The sequence below is a fragment of the Pyrgilauda ruficollis genome, unplaced genomic scaffold (genome assembly GCF_017590135.1).
Source record: "Pyrgilauda ruficollis isolate IOZ18807 unplaced genomic scaffold, ASM1759013v1 scaffold8, whole genome shotgun sequence".
Lineage (NCBI taxonomy): Eukaryota > Metazoa > Chordata > Aves > Passeriformes > Passeridae > Pyrgilauda > Pyrgilauda ruficollis.
In genome coordinates, this window is record NW_024529932.1 from 6226825 (window position 1) to 6247581 (window position 20757).

General features: G+C 42.5%; 1 protein-coding gene across 2 annotated transcripts in view; it reads left to right on the forward strand.

The window, feature by feature from the left end:
* Nucleotides 1-6274, forward strand: part of CRYL1 (crystallin lambda 1) — a 50236-nt gene extending 43962 nt beyond the window's left edge. The window contains exons 7-8 of one of the 2 annotated variants that reach the window (XM_041487404.1): nucleotides 2114-2220; nucleotides 2611-2802. In XM_041487404.1, coding sequence (XP_041343338.1) covers nucleotides 2114-2220; nucleotides 2611-2628 — 125 coding nt within the window. In that variant the 3' untranslated portion in view covers nucleotides 2629-2802. Of the gene's footprint in view, nucleotides 1-2113; nucleotides 2221-2610; nucleotides 2803-4015 lie in introns of those variants that run through there. The other variant, XM_041487403.1, reaches the window with a different exon arrangement.
* The last annotated feature ends 14483 nt before the right edge of the window (nucleotides 6275-20757 follow it).

Consider the following 20757-nt stretch of genomic DNA (forward strand, 5'->3'; position numbering starts at 1 on the left):
TTGCTCTGTTTTGTCAGTGGTTTCTTGTACTGGGGAGTCCCAAACTGAATGCAGTATTCTGGATGCAGTCTAATGAGTGCTGAGTAAAGGGTGTTAATCGCTTCCTTCAGTCTACAGTTAATTAACTTCAATCTGTTAATACAGCCTAGGCTGCTGGCCCCCTTTGCTGGCAGGTCACACTGTTGGTTCCTGTGCAGCTTGCTGCCTGCCACTACCAGGAATTCTTGGAGTTCACAAGCCTGTGTTGTTGCAACGAGCTCTTCCTTCTGAGATGCAGGATCTTGCATATGTCCTTGTTAAAGTTTTATATTGGCTTATTCCTCCAACCTTTCTAGGAGCAGTCCTGCCCTTCAATGTATCAGCTGGTCCATACCCCTCTAGCTCCCACTCCTACCCAATTTGATGCTATTCACAAACCCTATGAGCATGTTTTGTTAAGCAGTATGGGTCTCAGCACAGGTTCCTGCAATACTCCATTTTTGCTGGCCTACAGGTGGAGTGCAATCCATTAACCACTGCCTCTGAGCCTACATGTCCAACCCATTCTTTGTCCATCTAGTTGTCCAGACAGACAGACAGACTCTAATGTCCTAACTTTGATACAAGAATATAATGAAAGACCATGTCAAATGCCTTTCTAAAGTTGACGTAAATGATATCCACTACTTTCCTATTTTTCACAAACAGTTATTTAACCACAGAAGGCAATGAGCTCAGTTAGACATGATTTACACCATTGGAGACTACGTGCTGATTGTCACAATCACACTCCCATTCTTGTGTCCAGGAATTTCTTTCAAGAGGACTTGCTCCTTGATTTTCTTAGGGACAGAAGAGAGATTGATTGGCGTGTGATTTTCTTTGTACCTTTTTTGAAGATGGGTGCAATATTTGCCTTCAGTCATCTGAAGATCTCGTGATGACATTGGTGCATTGACTGACTTAATGTTTAAAATATGGTAGAAAGCAGACTTGCAAGGGCATGCTAGTAACAATAAGGGCTGTTACTAACTGTAGAAGTCCATCTTGTTGCACTTGACATCTTTGCAAGTTTCAGCTGGAGCTGATCTTTGGCTTTCCTGACACCTTTCTACATGCCCAGGTGGTGTCTTTCAACTTCTTCTTTACAGCCTATCCCTGCTTCCACCTGCTGTATGACACCTTTTTGCACTGGAGCTCATCCAAGCAAATCTCTTGATACATGTACTTGCCTTCCTGAATATCAGGATGGACTGTTCCTGCTCTTGGAGCAGTGCTTTACTGGTCTGTCCACAGGCTCTCACTCAGCCAGTCGTCCTTCCCATGGAATAGCTCCAGAGATCTGAGCTGCCACATTACAGACGTAGCACACCTCTCCTTGTCTTTCCTGCAGTGTGTATCTCTCCAGTTGTGTGAGCCATCCCCACACACCTCAGTTGCCTTTGATATAAGGTTTTTCTCACTAGATGGGACAGGGTTTTGGGAAAGATGCCTTTTCTCCACTTTGTCGGGTGAACCCTGTCTCCCCCTAGAAGTCCTCAGTCATCAGAGAGGGTTAAAAAAGCCAAATTCCTGTCTCTAACCCCAGTTAGGGGCTGAAAGATATTGATCTGCAAGATCCATCTGTTCCTCCTTTAGCCTTTTTCCTTCACTGGAGGCTACCTGTATCTCCATACCTTTGACGCTTTCCCCCTGAGCAGTGTTGTCCTTGATACACTCCAGGTTAATAAATGGAAGTAATGACAGGACTGCTTCAAGAGCCGACACACACTGACCAGGAGGAGAGGTGAGAGCATTCTCCTCATGGTCCCTAGTCAGGGAAGCTTTCTGGTCACAAGTAACAAAGCACAGGTATATTTATGGCCATGCACTACACCCTCACACAGCATTTTCTGCTGGTGTGTGACATTCATTGGTTTTGCAATGCAGCCATGTCCTAAATAATTTTTCTGTGAACCTTAATGGAAATGGGGTGGATAGAATCCATTTTTCCTTGATGACAATTAGGAGTCTTAATCATAAGAGCAGACCATTTTTTGGGTCTCTGATTTAAGACAGTGCTTAAGCACAGGCAGCCTTACTGACTTTAACTAAGAATTTCTGTTATAATGTAACTTTTCACTCTTATTTTCAGGTGTTTCAAGTTATTGTGAAAGATATGCTGAAGGAATGAAACTTGTTCTGAACACCTTTGGGCCAGTTCCAGAATTTTCAGGTGAAACTGTGCAGAAAGTCAATCAGGTAAATATGGAGCTGATAAAAACAGTGACATTCAGAACAAAGAACATTAGTTTTTATTTTAACATATGTGCTATTTCAGTTTACTGCTGGAGGTATCTATAGTCTGTATTTATTGTGTGAACATGTACTTTAAGGGAAGAGATCAGTACAGCATGCATGTGAGTCCCTTTTGAAAGCACTTGGACAATACATCATGGGAGAGATGGGAGAGTGACCTAGCAGTCACATTATTACCAGTAGCATTATTACTAGACAGAGGAGTCAGCTGCTAACAGCTGTGGGTTATTGACATTTTAATCCTCCATGCTATTCCTTACCACTTCCCTCCTCTTATCATATTATTCTCAGCCTCCTTTCCTACATGAATATTCATCCTGTGTCTTCCTCCAGCTCCATCTTCCTGCATAAACCTGTAGCATTTCTTCTTCTGGGTGTTCTTTTTATACTTCACAAACCAGAGTTCCAGTTTGTCATGTGTGCAAATACATGTTTAAGAGAAGCACGTGAGCAGTCTGGTAAGGTTACTTGTATGTTTGAAGATAAAATGTGTTTAAGTGCTGTTCTGGATTGGGATCTAGTTTATGTATTAACATTTCTAAGCCCACAGTTTGTTTATAGTCACTACATAGTCATTTTGAACGACCACAGGAATCAATTGAAGTATTGTCATTTCCTAATTCTGCCTTTTCAAAACGTGCCTTTTTTTAATGATTCACTAAAGAATATGTATATGGGTTGAATAATTTCTGTTCAGCTGTCAGAGATTAATTGCAAATATGGAGGCACCCTGTCTGGAAGATAGCATTTTGTGTTCCTATTTATGTTAATGCATTTGAGGAAAGACATTCTTTTATGCTTAAATAACATAGACTGCTTATAATAACAACCAGGAATAATTTTGGCATCATTCACAATCAGAAGCTTTTAAATGGTATGAAACAGTTTGGCTTTCTTTACAGAAGGCTGGATTCCACTTCAACGTCTGCTTCTGTGTCATTATTATCCTCAGTCTTCAGTGCCAAAGAGGAGCTTGCAGAGATCCTCTCTTAGATCTTACTTAAATCCTCTGCATTTCTTACCTTACTGCTCTGTCCCTCCCTCTGATTTTTTTCTGGAGTGACTGCAGCTTGCCAGTCATTGGTAGCAAGTCCACATTTTACCCAGTTTCTCAACACTTGCCTTTTAAGCCTAAGACCTCAGGTCCTATTTTGGCAAAGATGACCTTGTGGTCTCTATCTGCACTTTCAAAACAACTTTTTTTTCCTTGTCACTTCTAAGACTGTGCACTCAAAAATACTTTTTTTCCCCTGTCTTCCTCTGTCATTTTTATAATAACTGGTATTCTTAAGACAAAATGTTTTTATAAACATGATGTCCCTCACTGAGTTTGTGGGGAACCACACACAGGAATCTGGTTCAGAACACATTTTCAGCAACCATAAGTGGCCAGGTTGTTTCCTTTGTACTTAATAAAAGATTATCATCAAAGAGACTAGACAGTGACTGTGTGGAGCAAACTGAGGGAAGAGGCTGATGCTTTGTTGTTTCTGTACTCATCTACATTGCCACATTCAGGATAACCTTATCCAAGTGGGAGCATTTTTATTCCCATACAGGTTGGTTCCTTTCCAGTCACTCATGGAAAGAATTAGTGACCTATTTCTTGTGATAGCCTAAATTATAATTTGTGTGGATGGTGACTTGGTCTGACACAGGGAAAGCAGGAGAAAAATGCTGGTTGAAAAACCTTTCACTCAGAATGTGAAATCTAATTATCTTAAATTTTCTCTTCCAGGCACTGTCTGAAAAAATTCCAGTTGTTCCAAAAGTCCTGGATGCCAGGAGAAAATGGAGAGATGAATGTCTCACCAGTCTTGCCAAACTGAAAAGACAAATGAAATCTGACTGAGATGTACCTTGTCTAACAGGAAAGACCAAATGAAGAGCAGATCTTCATGAAAAGGAGAAATTTTTAGTCATGCAGAAGAGGAGGCTGAATGGGCAACAAATGATATATGCACATGGAGACCAACAAAACATTTGGTCCAAATTTGCCAAATTCATGAATGACTAGAAACACTTATTATAAAGTTCAGTTAAAATTTATCAAATTGCTATATAAATGCATTAGATGTGTAAGCATTAAGTAGCTTTAGCAACATTAATATTGTGCAATGCAGAAACACAATCACGTTTTAAATAATGCATTTTTCAACTTGCTTAGGAATTCAGCACTTGAACAATATTTGCTAATGCAGGGATCTGAAACAGGCAAACATCAGCTGTTTGTCACTGGAGAAAATAAACCCTCCCCCGCCAATCACTGTGACAGTGAGGTTAATTTGTAAAGCAGTGACTGCAGATAGGATAAGGTTGTATTGAGCAAAGTGGATTCACTGGATCGTGAGCTGAGACCTCAGCAGCAGTTAAGGGTCACTTCAGTTCGTGTCTATTACTGTTTCACAATGTAGGGGAAAGAGCTGCTCCTCCTTTCCCCCCCACCTTGGCACTTCTGTACCTGTATGGTGATGTAAATTTGAGTAAATACAGCAGAATTCGCCCTTCATCCCCTCCCCCTGGTTCTGTAAGACTTACCAGAGACCTACTTGGTCTTCAAGACCACGCACTTGAGAGCCCATGGCTTTGCTCACTGATGTTTGATGCTTGCTGTTGGCATTGCTGCATAAGTCTGTGCCCGATTTTATGACTTGTCTGCAAGAAATGAGAGATCTGGATTTAGTAGCTGGTTTGGGAGACAGTGTGGTGTAGTAGCGCATCTGTCTGGGCTTTCTCCATGACCTTCCAAATGATCTTGGGAAACCAGTTCACTCTCTGTTGCCACATCTGTTTTATACATTGGTTTGAAGCAAGATCCGCTTCTTTAGGACTCAGCTGTAGTGAATGTAACAGCTGTAGCTGAAGGAACCCAGATATCTGAGCTGGAACTAGATGATCTTTAAGATCCCTTCCAACCCAAGACATTTGATGATTCTATGATCTGCCTGTCTGGTCCCCTACAGAGGGAAAGATCCAGTGGCTTAGATGTAGCATTTATGCTTTACTGCTGCCCTTCCCTCAGGAGATACATCTCCACGTAGAAAAACACAGGATACACCTGGAAGTAGGATCAACCTGAGGTGCTGCAGTGGCATGTTTTGGTCCCCTGCAAAGTGCTATTATGAACATCTGTACTCTGTAATATAGTTGGACTTCGATCTTAGCTGGTACCTTGGGGCACTACTGTTAATGCAGATAGTAGGAATAACTTGAAACAGTGCATTGCACCCACCCTGCTTGAGTTATGCAATTCTGAATTTGTGCTGAATTTGTACTCATCATGTAACTTCACAGTACAGATGCAGAAGTTTTAAGCTGTCATTCTGCTAATTCTCATTTGTTTTTTATAGAGGATGCAGTACACAAACAAGCTGTTGTTTATTAAAGCTGTAACTTTACTAGTTACCATTTTGAGCTTAGCAGAAATGTCTGCATGAACACACCAAACCCACTTATTTGTGCTTAGGACACAGTAAAAGAGATGTAAGATAATTTGTATTGCTCGACACAAGTGGTGGGCCAGGAACACATCTCTGGATGTAAAACATAGGATGGGAGGCATAGTGCAGAGTTTGTCCTGTGCTTCTTTATAATTAGTGAACAGGAAATTTGTAAGCTCAAATTGTTACTTTATCGCAATAGAGACTTAAAATGTTCATGTTTCTTCTCTTGTTTTTTATTGACTGGCTCAACCTGCATTTAGATATCTGAGAAGTCAGTCCTCACTCCTGAGGCCTTGCTAGGCAATAGTAAATTAATTATGAGGTTGATTTCCTCATTTTGTGTATGGTTTTGCATTTCAGACAAGGCTGAAGAAGATTCTGATTACTTTCAAGATTTGACCTGTTTTTCTTGTGGGCATATGACATTGTCATAACTAATTAGCTTGCAGTGCTTCTGTTTACTCTGAGATTTTTTAAAACCTGATCATGTCATGAAATATTTGCTGCTGTTTTTATTATTTGCTTATTAATAAAATATTTTAATGACGAAGGTATTAACTTGTGTGCTCCAGTGTGATTGATGCTTGAGAGACAGAGCATTTCTGCAGCGAGAGCAGCTGCTCCACAGGGTTACAGCAGATCTCACCTTGGAGCATCAGCTCCCACACAGGTTTACAGCTATAAGTTGAGGAAGGGGAAGGTGCTTGACAAAAAGTATTTTAACTGACACTTGCATGGGAGTTCCAGCCTTCAGGAGGTATTTTTGCCCCTTGAAGATTAGTCAGGCAGAGGCACAGGGTATCCACAGAGGAGGTACAGTCTTCCAACCTGGAGGTTTTCAAGTCCTGGATGAAGCCCTGAACAGCCTGGTCTGACCTCAAAGCTGACTTGCTGTGAGCAGGAGGTTACAGCAGAGACCTCCTAAGCTTCCTCCTGATTTGCATTTCCTGATTTCAAATTGTATTTGATTCTGGATAATTTTGCATCAGAAATGTTGCTTCAGTCAAATATTTAATTTGATTGTCAACAGAATGAGCAGTAGTTAAATGATCAAGTAAATATTTTATGGTAAACTATGAGATATTTTGAAATAATTTATCTTGTGGTTTCTTTTTTACACAATTGCATATTTTAAATTCCTGTATTTTTTTTTATTCAGGTTACACCTATAGAATTTTCTAAGGCGTCTTTGTTGCACTGTGTTTTTCTCTGTTTCAGCAATTTAATATTTGTTGTTTTCCTTACTGTCTCCGTCTCTCTGGGTGCCTCCCAGTGAACCCCGGCCAGCCCCGGGTCGGCAAACAGTGGGAGGGCAGCCCCGAAGTGACCGACAGCGGGGGGACACTCTCTGGTGCCCCGAGGGTACTGAGGGCAGCTAGGCTTGTTGCCTTTGCAGCAGAAGAGACAAAGGAGACATCGGTGGAGGGTAAAAGGCCGACTCTGGGCAGGGGGCCAGTCCAAGGTTTATTCGGAGCTCCCCAGGGGGCCCCTCACCTCAGTGGACGCCTTGCTCAGAGTGGAACAAAGGAATCTCAAGGTTACATTTAAAGGGGGGGAGGAAACCGAGGGTAGATACATTTGCTGACCAATAAAGACCCTCCAGGGATGCAGCCTTAGGGGATGGACATTTGGGATAGCGTATAACATCACCCTTGGGGGGCTGACCCCTGGCTTTGGGCAAATCACTCGACGGCTTTGACCGAAAGATCTAGATAGAGGGGATGGGATGCTGAGTGACTGACAGAGAGCCAGGGCGGGGATTTGGGGGATGATCTCAACACAGGAGAATGGTTACACAGGTAGAGGAAGGGGGTACAAAAAAGGGGTACATCATCTGGGGAGAATAAGGGGATACAAAATCAAAACTACTACAAAGTATTACAAAGTATAAAAGCACACTACAACACCTTACTGCATGTATTTTACTCAAGGTTACTGCTGCAGATTGGAAGCAGTGTCCAATATGTTCATACCAAACCCTTTGATTTAATGCCATTAAAAAGAAACCATCTATGATGTGTGAGATAGAAAGAAAGGACAGATGTAGAGAAACACTCAATTGCTTCACTGAGGGACATCTCCAATACCTCTGTTTCCCAAATCTCTGAGTGTAACAGTGTAGCTTGCAGCTTGCAAAACAGCTATATTAGTTTACTTTCCCCATTCTGTAGTTGTATCCCTATTCTTCTGTTAAGTCATGATAAGTTTGAAAGTTAAAATGTGAGCATTTTTCTGATTGCACTATTATCTAATTGGAATGGTATTAAACTGTGTTATCCTTTGTATACCATCTTTTAGGCAAAGAGTGAACTGTGCTTCATTAGGGAAGCAGAAGTGCTTGTGGTGCTTGTATAAAAACAGAAAAAAATCATTTTGAGACAAAGTGATGTCATTGTCAGTTCTCGAAACAGGAGATCTGCTGACAGTGCCTGTACAGTTCCATGTCAGGATTGCATTGCTATAGTATGGAGCTACAAAAAGGGGTTTGAGAATCTGTAACTGTGGTGCTGTTGCAGGGATGGAGATGTGGAGGACAGGAGCTCTCTGTGAGAAGAAGAGCCCAGCAGATGAGAACCTTACAATTACTTGTAGTATCAGGAGGAAAACCAAATGGTCTTCTGCTTTCAGCAGCCTACCAGGCCCCAAGGGAGTGTTTTACAAATTAAGGTGTATCTAGTTAGAGCAAACAAGTGTAAATGAATATGTTTGTTCTAGCTGCCTGCTCATCTGCTCTGTCCCCTCAAGCTTCACTGTGTGTGTGTGTGCATGCACATGTGGGTGCTGTCACAGAGTGGAAAGACAAAAACTGACCCCAGGGGAAAACTCACATTCACTTTGGTAAGGATTTGTATGTACCAAGCCAACAGCCAAGGATTTCTTTCTGTTCTTTTCTGTGATTTCAAAAAGAGAAAGGAGTTCCTTCCTTCAGCATGTTATTCAGAGCTAAGCAGGGGTGCAGCTTAGAGCACATCACTTAGAGGAAGTTACCTATGGACTAGTATCTGTTATAGTTCATATTTGGGGTAGAACCTTCTCTAAAAAGGCTACACAAACCTCTTGGCTCTATTATAAATGGGAGATCATAAGAAACTAGCAGTGTTCTAGTTTTCTATGGAGTGGTACAACTAATTTTCTTAACATATTCAAAGAAATGCTCCACGGGATTTTAAGGATGGCTTGCTCTTCACCGGACATTTAAATGGAGAGATGCTTGGAATAAAAGAGCACTCAGTGTGCATGAGATTTCTTCTTGAATGTGGGCGTGAAATGGAGATTTTAACATGTGTCTTGGTACACTCCTTCCAGCTACTTGCATTTCACACCTGTTTTCACAAGAAGCAGAGATGTGTAAGATGAAGGATCATTCAGAAACTTGTTTCCTTTTATCTATGGATAGAATATAGTCTAACATGGAAAAGTTAACTGAAGAGTCCATAGTTTCATGTGGATACAGGAAAGCTGTATGCTGAACTTAGTTCTTAGAAGATTCTATACAATAAGAGCTGTAAATTTGCCCTAAATTGAATGTTTGATCTGCTTAGCTTAAGCCTAGATGATGACACTGTTGTAGTTTTAACAGACTGCTCAAGGCCTCCACAAGGGTCCAACACCTCTATGTCATCACAATGGAGAGGTTTTCCAATAGAAAACATTTAAAAGGCTCTGTAATTTAAAGCACTATGAAAACCCTTCTTTCCATTTGCAATGTGTTTAAACTTTAACATCAGGTCTTTCACTAATTTTTCCAATACCATAATGGTACTTACTTTCCACATCAAGCCACAGTTGCTTGTTCGTGGTCTGCTTAAACAGATAATGCTCCTAAGGAATACAATGGAGGCATTTTTTGGCAGCCCAAGGAGAAAATGATGAGGCTGGAAAATCCTCACTGTGACTCTGATATTACTGAAAAAATGAGGTTGTGTTTATGAGTCAGCTTTACCACAAGCTGTGTTGATGTGGAGCTTGTTGTTTGGTTTTTTTAATAAACCCTACTTAATTGGGTGAAATCTGCATAATAAATCCTTAGTAGTAATATAGAAAGCATTTCTGTGCAGTTAAAAACATATTTCTGGAATTTCCAGGCACAAAGCCAGCAGTCATAGAAGTGTGTCGTTTTCCACATTTCAGAACACCTTGCAACCACAAAACCAGATTTTCTGATACTACTCAGCAATGGCATTTCAAAGCCGTGCAGTAATGGAAAGATGTAATTGTGCCATTTCAAACCCACGGGCTACTGGAGACAGCAAATTGCAGAGCCAGGTGATTTCATGAAATGAGCATGCCTGTTGTCCATGTTATACTGAATTTTATGGAGTAGCATGAAGTCACAGTTTGTACTTCTAAAAACCAGAAATGTTTCCATTTGCTTTTGATTTTCCTTCTTTAGAAAGAAAAGTTAACTACAAAGATAATCTCCCCTCTATCAGTGTCTGTATCAGTGCACAGTAAAGGGTGATTACAGAAGTCTGAATATAGCTTCAGTTGCTGAGACATCTCATACTACTCCGGTGTGTTGTTTACAAAACAAAAACTATTAAAAATAAGGATATGACTGCAGAGAAAAATAGAATACAATTTTTCTTAGGTAGATGCAGGTATTATTTATATTATGACAAATAAAATCAGATTTAATCTGATTTTAGTGTCCTAATAGTTTATTATAAGGGAAAACCAGTAGGTAGGGATTAATGCAAACATATTTAATCATCAGTAAAAAGGAGGTAGGTGCATGTTTGTTGCACTGTGTAAACAGTGCTTACTGCATCTGAATATAGCTTTTGGTTTCAAGTCTCTTCTTAAAAAAGTACAGTCCAGACTCCTGGACTGCTGCCATAAAACGTGCTGTAACAACTGTCCAGACAGTGTCCCTGTCTGTAGCCTTGGGAAGCTACTGCCATGTCCACCCTGTTGGCATTCCTGTCCCCATGCCTGTGAAGAGCAAAACAAGCTGCCACCTCTCCTGTGAGCTGCAGGTGAATTTCTCGTCTGTTGCCAAAAGGACTTTGCTCCGGCACTGGCTGTGAGTGCACAGCTTTGCTTTGCTGCTGCTGGCCGTGCTGGTGCAGGTCAGTAAACAGGCGATGTGGGCAGCCCACAGGCCTGGGGTTTGTTCTGTTTCTTAGGCCAGGTCAGTCTGTGCTGGCCTCCAGCATGGCTTGCTGCCTTGTTTCTGTAGCAAAGGGCTTTTGGCTGTACTGCCTGTATAGGCCAGTCTGCCCAGCTCCTGGGAAGCCAGCCACAGCCTGTTGCAGAGCTGGCAATGGTTGTTGACAGCTCATCCTCATTTACCCATTTTCCAGGCTAACAAACTTGGACTATTCACCTATAAAATAAATTTTTTCCTTCCAAGATAATTTGCCTGTGATAGCTGATATCCATCTGCCCTGGTGCTGTGTTGGTCCTAGCTCTTTTCTGTGATCCCTGCTGCAGCTTTTCTGATTTTCGCTGATGTGGGTTACTGCCAGCTGCCATCTACCTGATGGCATGACTTGGTTCTGAGGAAAGCTGGAGAACTTTCCATGACATAAATATTCATCTCTCAGCAGCATGGGAGCTCTTTTTCCAGGATGTGTGTGGTTGCAGGACCTTCCTCTGGTGGTCATGTCAAAGGTTCTGAAATTTTTGTTAAAAGGTAGAGGTGATCACCACTGGATAGAGCCTACAAGGAGGACTTTAACATGACCATGCTCATGATTTATGAGTAATTTAAAAACCAGATAATTTGTGAGCTGCCTAATTAAAGCAATGTTGAGACACTTCTAGAACAACACACAATCACCTTGTTTGTAGCAGGAAAGCACAAAGACCAGAACTGAATAAAACCCAGCTACCATGGGAAGACTGGTTTGTTTAGCATTAACACCGCAGCTGTCCCTTACTTTTGGCAAAACTCAGTGGGCTTGTTTTCAATAGTGGCACTGAAACTGTGTTATTCTGGTTGCTTCTCATCCTCTTAGTGTGCATTTCCTCAAGAAGTTTCTCTGAGAGAAGCAAAACCTTGTATTTAGCAGCAATTTTTTAAAAATTTATGATTCTTTACATGATTTCCAAGCTCATGTGGCCATATGATTATATTCTATACTTTGTTGTATTTCTTCTTTTTCCTTTTTTTAAGCTTTCATTTGACTTGTCCATTCACCATTCACCTCTCTTTCCACATTAGTTTCTTGTGGTGACCCTCCATTACTGATGTTTCTCAGCTGCTGATAGGATCATCTTTCAAAGCTACATGTGGGGATTAACTGCTACCCAGATACTGTACCAACCTCCCAGTCCAGCCTCCACAAGCAAACTCTTTGTGGTAAATACTGATTATTTTCACTCAGTAGATTGGATCCAAACTCTGGATTTGGCCATCTGGATCCTGCTTCATCATGGCTGGTGTCTCAAGGGTGTGTTTTGGTCATTCCCATTGCAGTTCCCCGGGCACAACGCAGCAGCCCACTGGCAGAAACTCATCTGACTCACATTTCTCCCAGGACTGTGCTGTGTGCTGCAGGTGCAGGAGTGCCAAACGCAGCCTTTTCCTTATCCTCCCTGTTGACAGCAATGTTTGACTTCTCCAATTTAATCTCACGATAGGTTCCTCGATGAAGCTGCTCCCTATTTAATGTCTGACTCAGTATTTATCTGTCAACTTGGTGCTTGCTGAGATCATTGGTGATCAACTGCTCTGTGAGCCTTAAAACAAAGTTTTTGGCAGAAGGCCTTTTTAGACCACAGGGATTTTATGTTTGGGTCTGGAAGGCACAGGGCAATAGAAGCAGGACCCTTGTGGTCAGCACAGTCCCTGTAAAGTGGGACATTATATTCCTTTTTTAGCCTCACAGGGCAGCTCTCCCAACCCCTGGCTCCTGCCTGATGCTTTTTCAACTCCTTGCATACTCCCTGAGAAGCAGAGACCCCACACAGGTGATGTGTGTTGGATGTACCAGTGCTCACTGATGTAGCTTTTCTGAACCCTCGTTCCCTCCAGTTCTCACTTCATATTCTTTCTTTCTATTGCCCAGCTTTGGGATATATTTTTGCTTGCTTCTAGGCCTGTTTGGGCAAATGCTGTCCTTCCAGTCATGGTTTTCTCCAGGAGACCTTTCTATTTTTGTTGCTTGAACTATTATTTTCACGTGTTTTTTAGTGGTATATCCAACAATTTTACTCAGAGAAAGCTCTTATGGCAAATCTGCGACAGCTCTTCCTCTTTTTTTATTTTAATAAGTCTTCCTAAGTGTAAGTTAAGCAGCTGAACAAGTTATTTAGAGCAGTTGGAGAGGTCTTTGAGTTTAGGAAAGGATTGATACACACCTCTTGGAGATTACACAGATATTGTTAGTACAAATCAGAGATCCTTGATCCCTATAAACATGCAAATTAGAAACAATTAAAATATATAACATGGCCTAATGCTTAATATAAGCATACACCCATGCTCCCATGTTCATGCAGCCACAAATTAGTTTATCTAAAGAAACCAAGAGGAAGATGAAGAAAAAGGTGGGGTGACACTTGATCACAATAAGTAAAGTGTAGCTCTGAGAAGGTGGTTTCCAAAGGGATATTTTGGAAGCATTTTAGGTCATTGTACAAACTAAAAAAAAAAACCACAAAAAAACAAACAAACAAAAAAAAACACAACAAAACAGCAACAACCAAAAAAAAAAAAAAACCAAAAAAAAAAAAAAAAAAAAAAAAAAAAAACCAACAAAAAAACCCCACAAAAAACAACAAAACCCAAAAACAAAACAAACAAAAAAAAACCAAACCAAAACTAAAAAAACCCAAATCCAAACTTACTGTAAGCAAGACAAATATTAAAGGAAGCAATACAAGACAGAGTGGTGGTGGGAATTTTGGAAACATGGTAGAGCTACACAAACAATACATAATATAATTTCCAGAAGGGTATGAGCAAGCCAGGGCTGCTGGGACATCCCCATTGCACAAACTAATGAACAAATCACAAGAGCAGATAGAAAGGGGAAGCTGTGAAGGAAATAGGAAATATAGTCAAGACACAGGCGTGTTGAAATAACCAGGGAAGGATGAATCACTGTCAACGCTGAGGCTATGACAGATGAGACAACTGAAGAGGGAGACAGGACATGGATGTGAAACTAGTGGAGAAAGGCTGCTGGAACATCAGAAAAAATCTGCAAAACCAGAAGAGTGTAAATAGGTACCAACTAGCAGGTTTTACTGCCCTTCCCTGATTTTATGGAAGGTCACCTCCTTAGAGGTATGATGGGAGTCAGTATTGGAAGCAGCCTTGGTGAAAGTTGCTGCCAGTGGGTTCACATCACTTTAAAGGCAACGGTGAACAAGGAGGAGCCACTTAACCCCAACAGTGGGGCAGGGAGCTGGGGATGCCATGGGCTGGTCATGCCCATTCCTTGTATGAGGCATCTGGTTCAGGAGGCAGCATTTTACAGGATTAAACAATGTCATGCAGACACTAAAATGACAAGACTGTGATAAAACAAAACTAAGTTTTCAACAAGATTGCAGTTTTTCAAAAATTAACAAACCTTCAGGCCATTGTCTGAGGTAAGTATTAATGGGGCCAAGGAGTTGTGGAGCTCCTGTACTTCTCATTTCCATGAACAGCAATTTGGCTTAGGGGCTGGGAGAGATATTCCCATGGAAGATCTGACTGCTGTTCCTTGGTCACTGCATGTAAGACAGTATAAATAGCAGACTAATATTTAAATAGTGACAACACTCTTCATTGTCCTGCAACCGTCAGTCCTTTCACCTTAGATTTACAGCCTCTCATCTCCAGTGTCTTCATCTAAGGCAAAGGGCAGAATGTTGTTGTGCAGGAATTAATAAATAACAGATAGATGCTATGTTTGCAGATGGACTCTGCACCACTAACTCCTCCGTGGGTGATGACAAATGGAGATTTGCTCAGCCACACGTGTTGGACAGTACACTGGTGCTGGAACCATTGTTTGAACCTCTTTGGTGTCCAAGTGCAAATGTCTCTGATCCTGTGTGCGACGGGTCCATGGGTGTCATTGCATGGAGTGAGGATGGCTACAGCAGGCAAAAGGCTGGGTAAATAAAATATGTGGATTTGAAAAGACTGGGCAGATTAAAAGGATTGGTTGTAAAACAAAGTGAATATGCTGCGAGATAAGGGTACGTAATGGGCTGCAGCTGAAAAGATTATAGTAGTGATATATAAAGAATGTCCTGAATTAATCACTTCCTTTGTGTAAGTATTTATGTTTTTCAAATCACTATCACTTAGCAACCTACACTGTCATTTTTAATTTTTACAGACTTAAACTGTTTCCTGGGGGTATTATCTCTGCCTGGCTCAGCAAAATTAAAACAGTAGCTCACTTAACACTGTCTATAAGTAGATGGAAATAGTTGGCTCCAGGTGTGTTATGAATTGTGCTTAGAGAATTAACATGGTTTAGATCATAGAAAGCGGGGAATATTTGCTGTTCAACACTTTCTTATAGAGCAGTAATCTGTGTTTAGCTTTATGGATCTTATCAAATGCTTGTTCAAGCCAAGTCACAACTCTTGCCAAGAATACTTAATGCCACGTTTGAGGTGATGAAATGTAAGCCAGGAGGAGACCTGGCAGGATTGCTGGGTTCCCTCTCTGCACTGAGACACCCAGGAGCCCTACTGGACCCCCACCACAGGCACTCAGTGCAGCAAAACATCACACCCAGGTTTGTCTAAGGACTCCTGAAAAATATTTCTGGAAAGGGGTTCTCCAGCCTCTCCCCACACTCCACGCCTTGTACATCTTGGAAATGTTCCCTAGTGGATTGTCAAAGGACTCTTTGTTGCAGAAGGAAAATTGATTTCTTCATGTCTTTGTCTACAGAAAATATAAAATAATCATTTTCTCAAGAATGCTGAATGTGTTAGAGGATTGTTTCCATGTCTGTTCTGGAAATATTCTTTCCTCGGACTAAATGAGCCATATTTTTCATTTTGAACCCCTTGGTGTATAATTCTCTTGATTCTTGTGCTCCTTGAATGCTTCTCACTTTCTCCAGGTCTGAAAGAACCATGTCCAGACCAGGACCTCACACTCCAGTTAATTCATGCAAACATATTTAGCCTCTATTAAATCACATCATATCAATGCTCACTTCTGTTTTAAGAGGAGTGAAGATAATGTGTGTCTTTTCCCAGTCCTCAGACTGATTTGCTGCCATGCCAGAGTGGCCCACACCATGCTCAGTGGTGATCCCAGCCAAACTCTGGCATGCTCAGACCTCCCACCTGGGCTGCCTGCACCTCTTGCCCTTCCTTTTGCATGCTGTTATTTTCAGCCCTGTCCAGATGAGCAAAGAGTGAATCAGTGGAGAACACAGGAGTGGATGATGAGTGGCTTTGTCCTTTTCTTCCTCTCTGAAATCTACTGCCCAGCACTTGTGGCTGGCAGGGAGGGAGGACTGGGCTGGGCTGTGAGTCATCCTCCATTCCCTGCTCTCCTCCTAAGCCAGGAGCTGCTTGTTCCCTGTCAGCTGCAAGCTATGGCCAAGGCCCTGGCCCCATGCTTGCAAGGAAAAAAATCTTCCCTCCCTGTGCATATCTGCTGCTGTGGCACAAACATGGCCTCATTTAGAGCAGCGCTTCCTTCCCTTTGCTCTGATGGATGAGCCCTGCACTCCTCTGTGTCACTGCTGCCAGCAGATACCTGCTGCTGTCCTGCTGCATAGCCCAATCAGTGGCCTCACCATAAAGAATTTCAGCATAAAAATGGGTCCAAAAGTCTGCAAAAACCCAGCACTTGTCCCATGACATCTTAACATCTGATGGAGAGTGAGATATTATGGATCCACAATGTGAGTGTTTTCAGTTCCTGAGCTGATTGATAACAAAGAAAGTTTAAACACATGAACAATATCTGCACTAATGCTAGAGGTACAGACCTGAAGGGAGAGGTGAGCTGAGGAATTAAACATTAAATAGTTTTCAGCTGTTAAAAATAGCATGTCTATGGCCATAACTTCCCACTGAGAGTTCCCTTTGACACCTGAGCCTCTCAAACTCACAAGATATCCACACAGAGATGCTCTCCATCAGCACCTGTCCACACTCCAGCTGTGGTGGGGCAGAACATAACCTGACTGGGCTAGGCTGGAGGAGCCATGAGATGGGAAAGTGGGTACACACACCTGGCACTGCTCCAGTACTGCCAGCATCTGAGAGTCAGAGGTCTGAGGTAAAACCATGTGAGCTTTCATTGTCAAGAACACTTTCTATTTGTTGTTAATAGTTTGGGAGGGTTTTTTAATTAGTTCTTTATATTAGAGCATTTGGCTTCTTTAAGATGACTTTTTATTTCCACTACACGCAATCTGCAGGATTAATAATGCACTGTGGGAGCTGGGTTTGATTTGACCTCTTCTGCTTGCCTGTGCTGTTTGCAGAGACCTTTGCACTCACCAGGTGACACAAGCAGCCTTGACTTTTCAAAGAGAGTATCTATCATCAGTCAGCACTCATAAAATCCTGCAAACCGATGATCAGCATTGCATGGCTGTGCCTTCAACTTTGCTTGGTATTTGTAAATAATTTCTAAGAAGATTCTATATGAAGGTATTGAGGAAGAAGCGCAAGAAATGTTGGATTGCATGCTGCAGCAGTATTTTCTGATTATCTTTTTCTTGTGAAATCTAAGCCCTCCTCACGTATGAACGGGTGAACCCTGCTCAGCATCTTTGAGTGAGGAGAGGCTTTTTCACCTGCCCTCCACTCCAGAAAGAGGTCGTCCTTCTCCCCTGCCCATCGGTGTTGTGGGGACCCACCAGAGCAGCAGGTATCGAAGCCACCCCGGCACTAAGTAGGCCAGTGTGGGGGTATTAGTCATCCACTCACCACATGCCTCACTGCCTGTGCCCGGAGCAGACGTGTTCCACTGCCTTTATGTAACCCCCTAGAGGGCTGGCTGCTGCCAGGGGCAGCCACCACCCACACTGCCACCAGCGCCCAGCAGTGACCTTGAGCTGCAGGTGACACTGAAGCCTGCCAGGAAGAGGCAGAGGTGCCTGTGAGCCTGGGGCAGGAGGACCTGCTGCAACAGTGCCAGCCCTGAGCTGAAAAGCCCACCTGGGGCAAATGATATTTTAGCTATGATAATGATATGTAGCTATGATATTTTATTAAAAATCCTTTCCTAGGATTTTTTCCCTCCTGAGGAGCTGGGAGCCTCAGGAGAGAAATGTAAACAACAACTACCTGTTGCTGTGGAATGCAACAGGTGCATCTTCCATTGGTCCATGTAGATGGTTTTCAACTGATGACCAATCACAGCCACCTGTGCCGAGGCTGTGAGCAGTCACAGGATTTTTATTATTCATTCTATTCTATTCTTGTTCTTTGTAGCCTTCTAATAATCTTTTCTCTCTGTTCTTTTAGTATAGTTTTCATGTAGTATTTTAATATAATATATAATATAATAAATCAACCTTCTGAAATGGAGTCAAGCCTTGTGTCTCCACACATAGGGTGTTCGCCTCAACACCCCTGATCCTGGCTGGTAGGGCTAACTCTCTGTTCCCACTCTCCCAGCTGGGAGTGCACCACTGGGTCACCATCATATTTTGTGTCAAAAGACACGAGTCTCCCCTTCGCCCCCCAACCTACAGGCTCAGCTCCATCTCAAGCCAACAGTCCTGGTGGATTTTTAACAAGCATGAAGGATTGGTTTTGTCCAATCCTGTGTGTGCAACCATCAGGCAAGTTCTTATCTTGACTTAACGTACAGGTAGAACGACTCTGGTCATACTGCCAGCATATTTCAGGGGTTTATGTCCACACCCCTGTGGTGTGTGCACTCCGATATCCCTCAGGTCATCTTTCATCATCGGTTATGCTTCAAGTCTCTGCAATCAGATATGGTTATCTGAGCAACAAGGAGAAATATTTACCAAAATGAAATTAAGATGGGAAAATGGGGAAGAAAGAATAAAGGGAGGAGAAAAGAACTAAAGATGAAAACTCAATGTTGTTTGAAATTTGCACTGATGTTTGTTAGAAAATGAATTGGTTTCACTTTTACACATTGTTCCATACAAGATTTATCTCGTAACATATATTCTTTGCCTTCTAGTCGGCATGGCAATTTGATTCTTGAGATACTTTGTTTTTTTCTTTCCCACACATTTTGCTCCTGCTAATGCTGAGAGAGGTTGTTGGTGAGGATCTCAAGGAAACTTGGATTGTGATGAGCCAGGGATGTTGAAAGTCCAGTTCTAGATAATGTTTCTACATTTCTACTGTTCTTTTGTACATCCATTAATTTCTTCCCAGAGTTTCTTCTTATGGAATGCTGTCTTTGCTACGATCAACAGGGGATGGCTGAGATCTGGGTAGAGATTGCTGAGCTGAGGTGTTGCAGCACCTGCAACCCAAGTACCATTCACCTGCCAAAGCAACCCATTGGGCCAAGGAACACCCCTGCCCTGGGACGCTTCAGTCCTTGTATGAGAGAACAACCTTAACTACTCCTGTGGCCATGACTGCAGAGCAGCTCAGTGACCTTGTGTTCTTCCACCAAACTCTTTGGGGATGGCTGGCAATGTCACTTGCCCCTCTGGTATCCAGGTGGGAGGTTGTAGAGAAGATGCTAAAAACAACAGCTTCATTGACCATCACCATCTATTGCCATCTCTGCGTGTGAGCATTGGCAAGGAAATCAGGTGGGATAAACCCCACCTGATTTCCTGTGGTCTCCTGCAGCACACAGCTCTGGCAGGACAGACAGCAGCAGAATTGGTAGTTACATTTTTCTTGTAGCTGGGAAACAAATAAAAGGAATTGTGAGAAAACCAGAGTGGTCTTGTGGCAGAGGTGCCTTAAGTCTGTCTCCTTGTCCTGTGCTGACAGCTGCTTGATGTTAGGGCACTCAGGTTGACTTCTCCATGCTCCAAAACAGAAATTTCTGCCTCCTGATGGCAGATTTAGCTGGTTAATCACCATCAGCTTCTTTAAGTTCCAGAAATGGAAAACTGCATCTAAACTCAGTGCTGTTACCACAGGTACTGTCCACAGCCCTGTGGGGTTCAAATGGGATTCCTGATCTTTGCAGTTGCTCATTTGGCTGTTCTGAACACACACCCTGACTTGTGACTGCCATCTCAGCACTTAATTAAGGGGTTAATGGACATCTCCACCTGCTTCTTGCTCAATGTGGTTGTAATGCAGCCTGGACCCCTCTGGGAGGGAGAGCAGGAATGGGTCTCCTCTGGAATCATTACAACACTAAAATGTATTCCCATATCATGCTGTTGCCTTGTGAATGTCTGATGTGGTATGGGTTACAGAGACAGCTTTGTGGACATGAACAGTGTTAAAATGTACCTATTTACTCTGTTGCAAATGCCATGCATTGCAAACTTAGGAAAGTATCTTGGGCAGCATGAATTTTGCCCTCAAGCACTAAGTAATGTGTGAAACACTGCTTAAAATTAGTATCGCGTACTTGTTCGGATTTGTTTTCTTCAGTAAGTTCCTTTGCTCCCTCCTCACTATGTGTATGCCTGATGTGTGCCATTATTCCTTCAATTAGTGCAAACTTTCCACCAGGCCCACAGGGATCAGGGTGCTCTGTGCCAAGGTCTACCTTGGTAGATTGTGACCTGCAAGACAAGAGCTGTGGATGAGAACTTGGAATGCTCCAGAGCAGTCTGGAAGCCTGTAGGTACAAGCTGAGTGGCACCACCAGCCCCCAGCCAGCCAATGCCAAGGTTAAAGTATCACCCTGACTTGGATAGGGGGAAGAGGACAGATCAGGGTCACATGTAAGTAGCTCACATAAAGTTTTCTTTCTTAAAACTCCTTCCTGCCTCATGCCACAGGGTCCCCCCAAGGAAAAGTTCCAGGGAACACTTGTTCTCTGGGGTTAGGCTGGGAAACTGAGCAAGGAAGCCCAAGTGCACATGTGATTTCCCAAAAGAGTTTGGAAGACCCCTGCATTCCCAATGGGGCCAATACGTGGGAGGTGATCTGTGTCACCACAAAGCCACAGAGCCACGTGAAACAAAAGCTGGTCTGA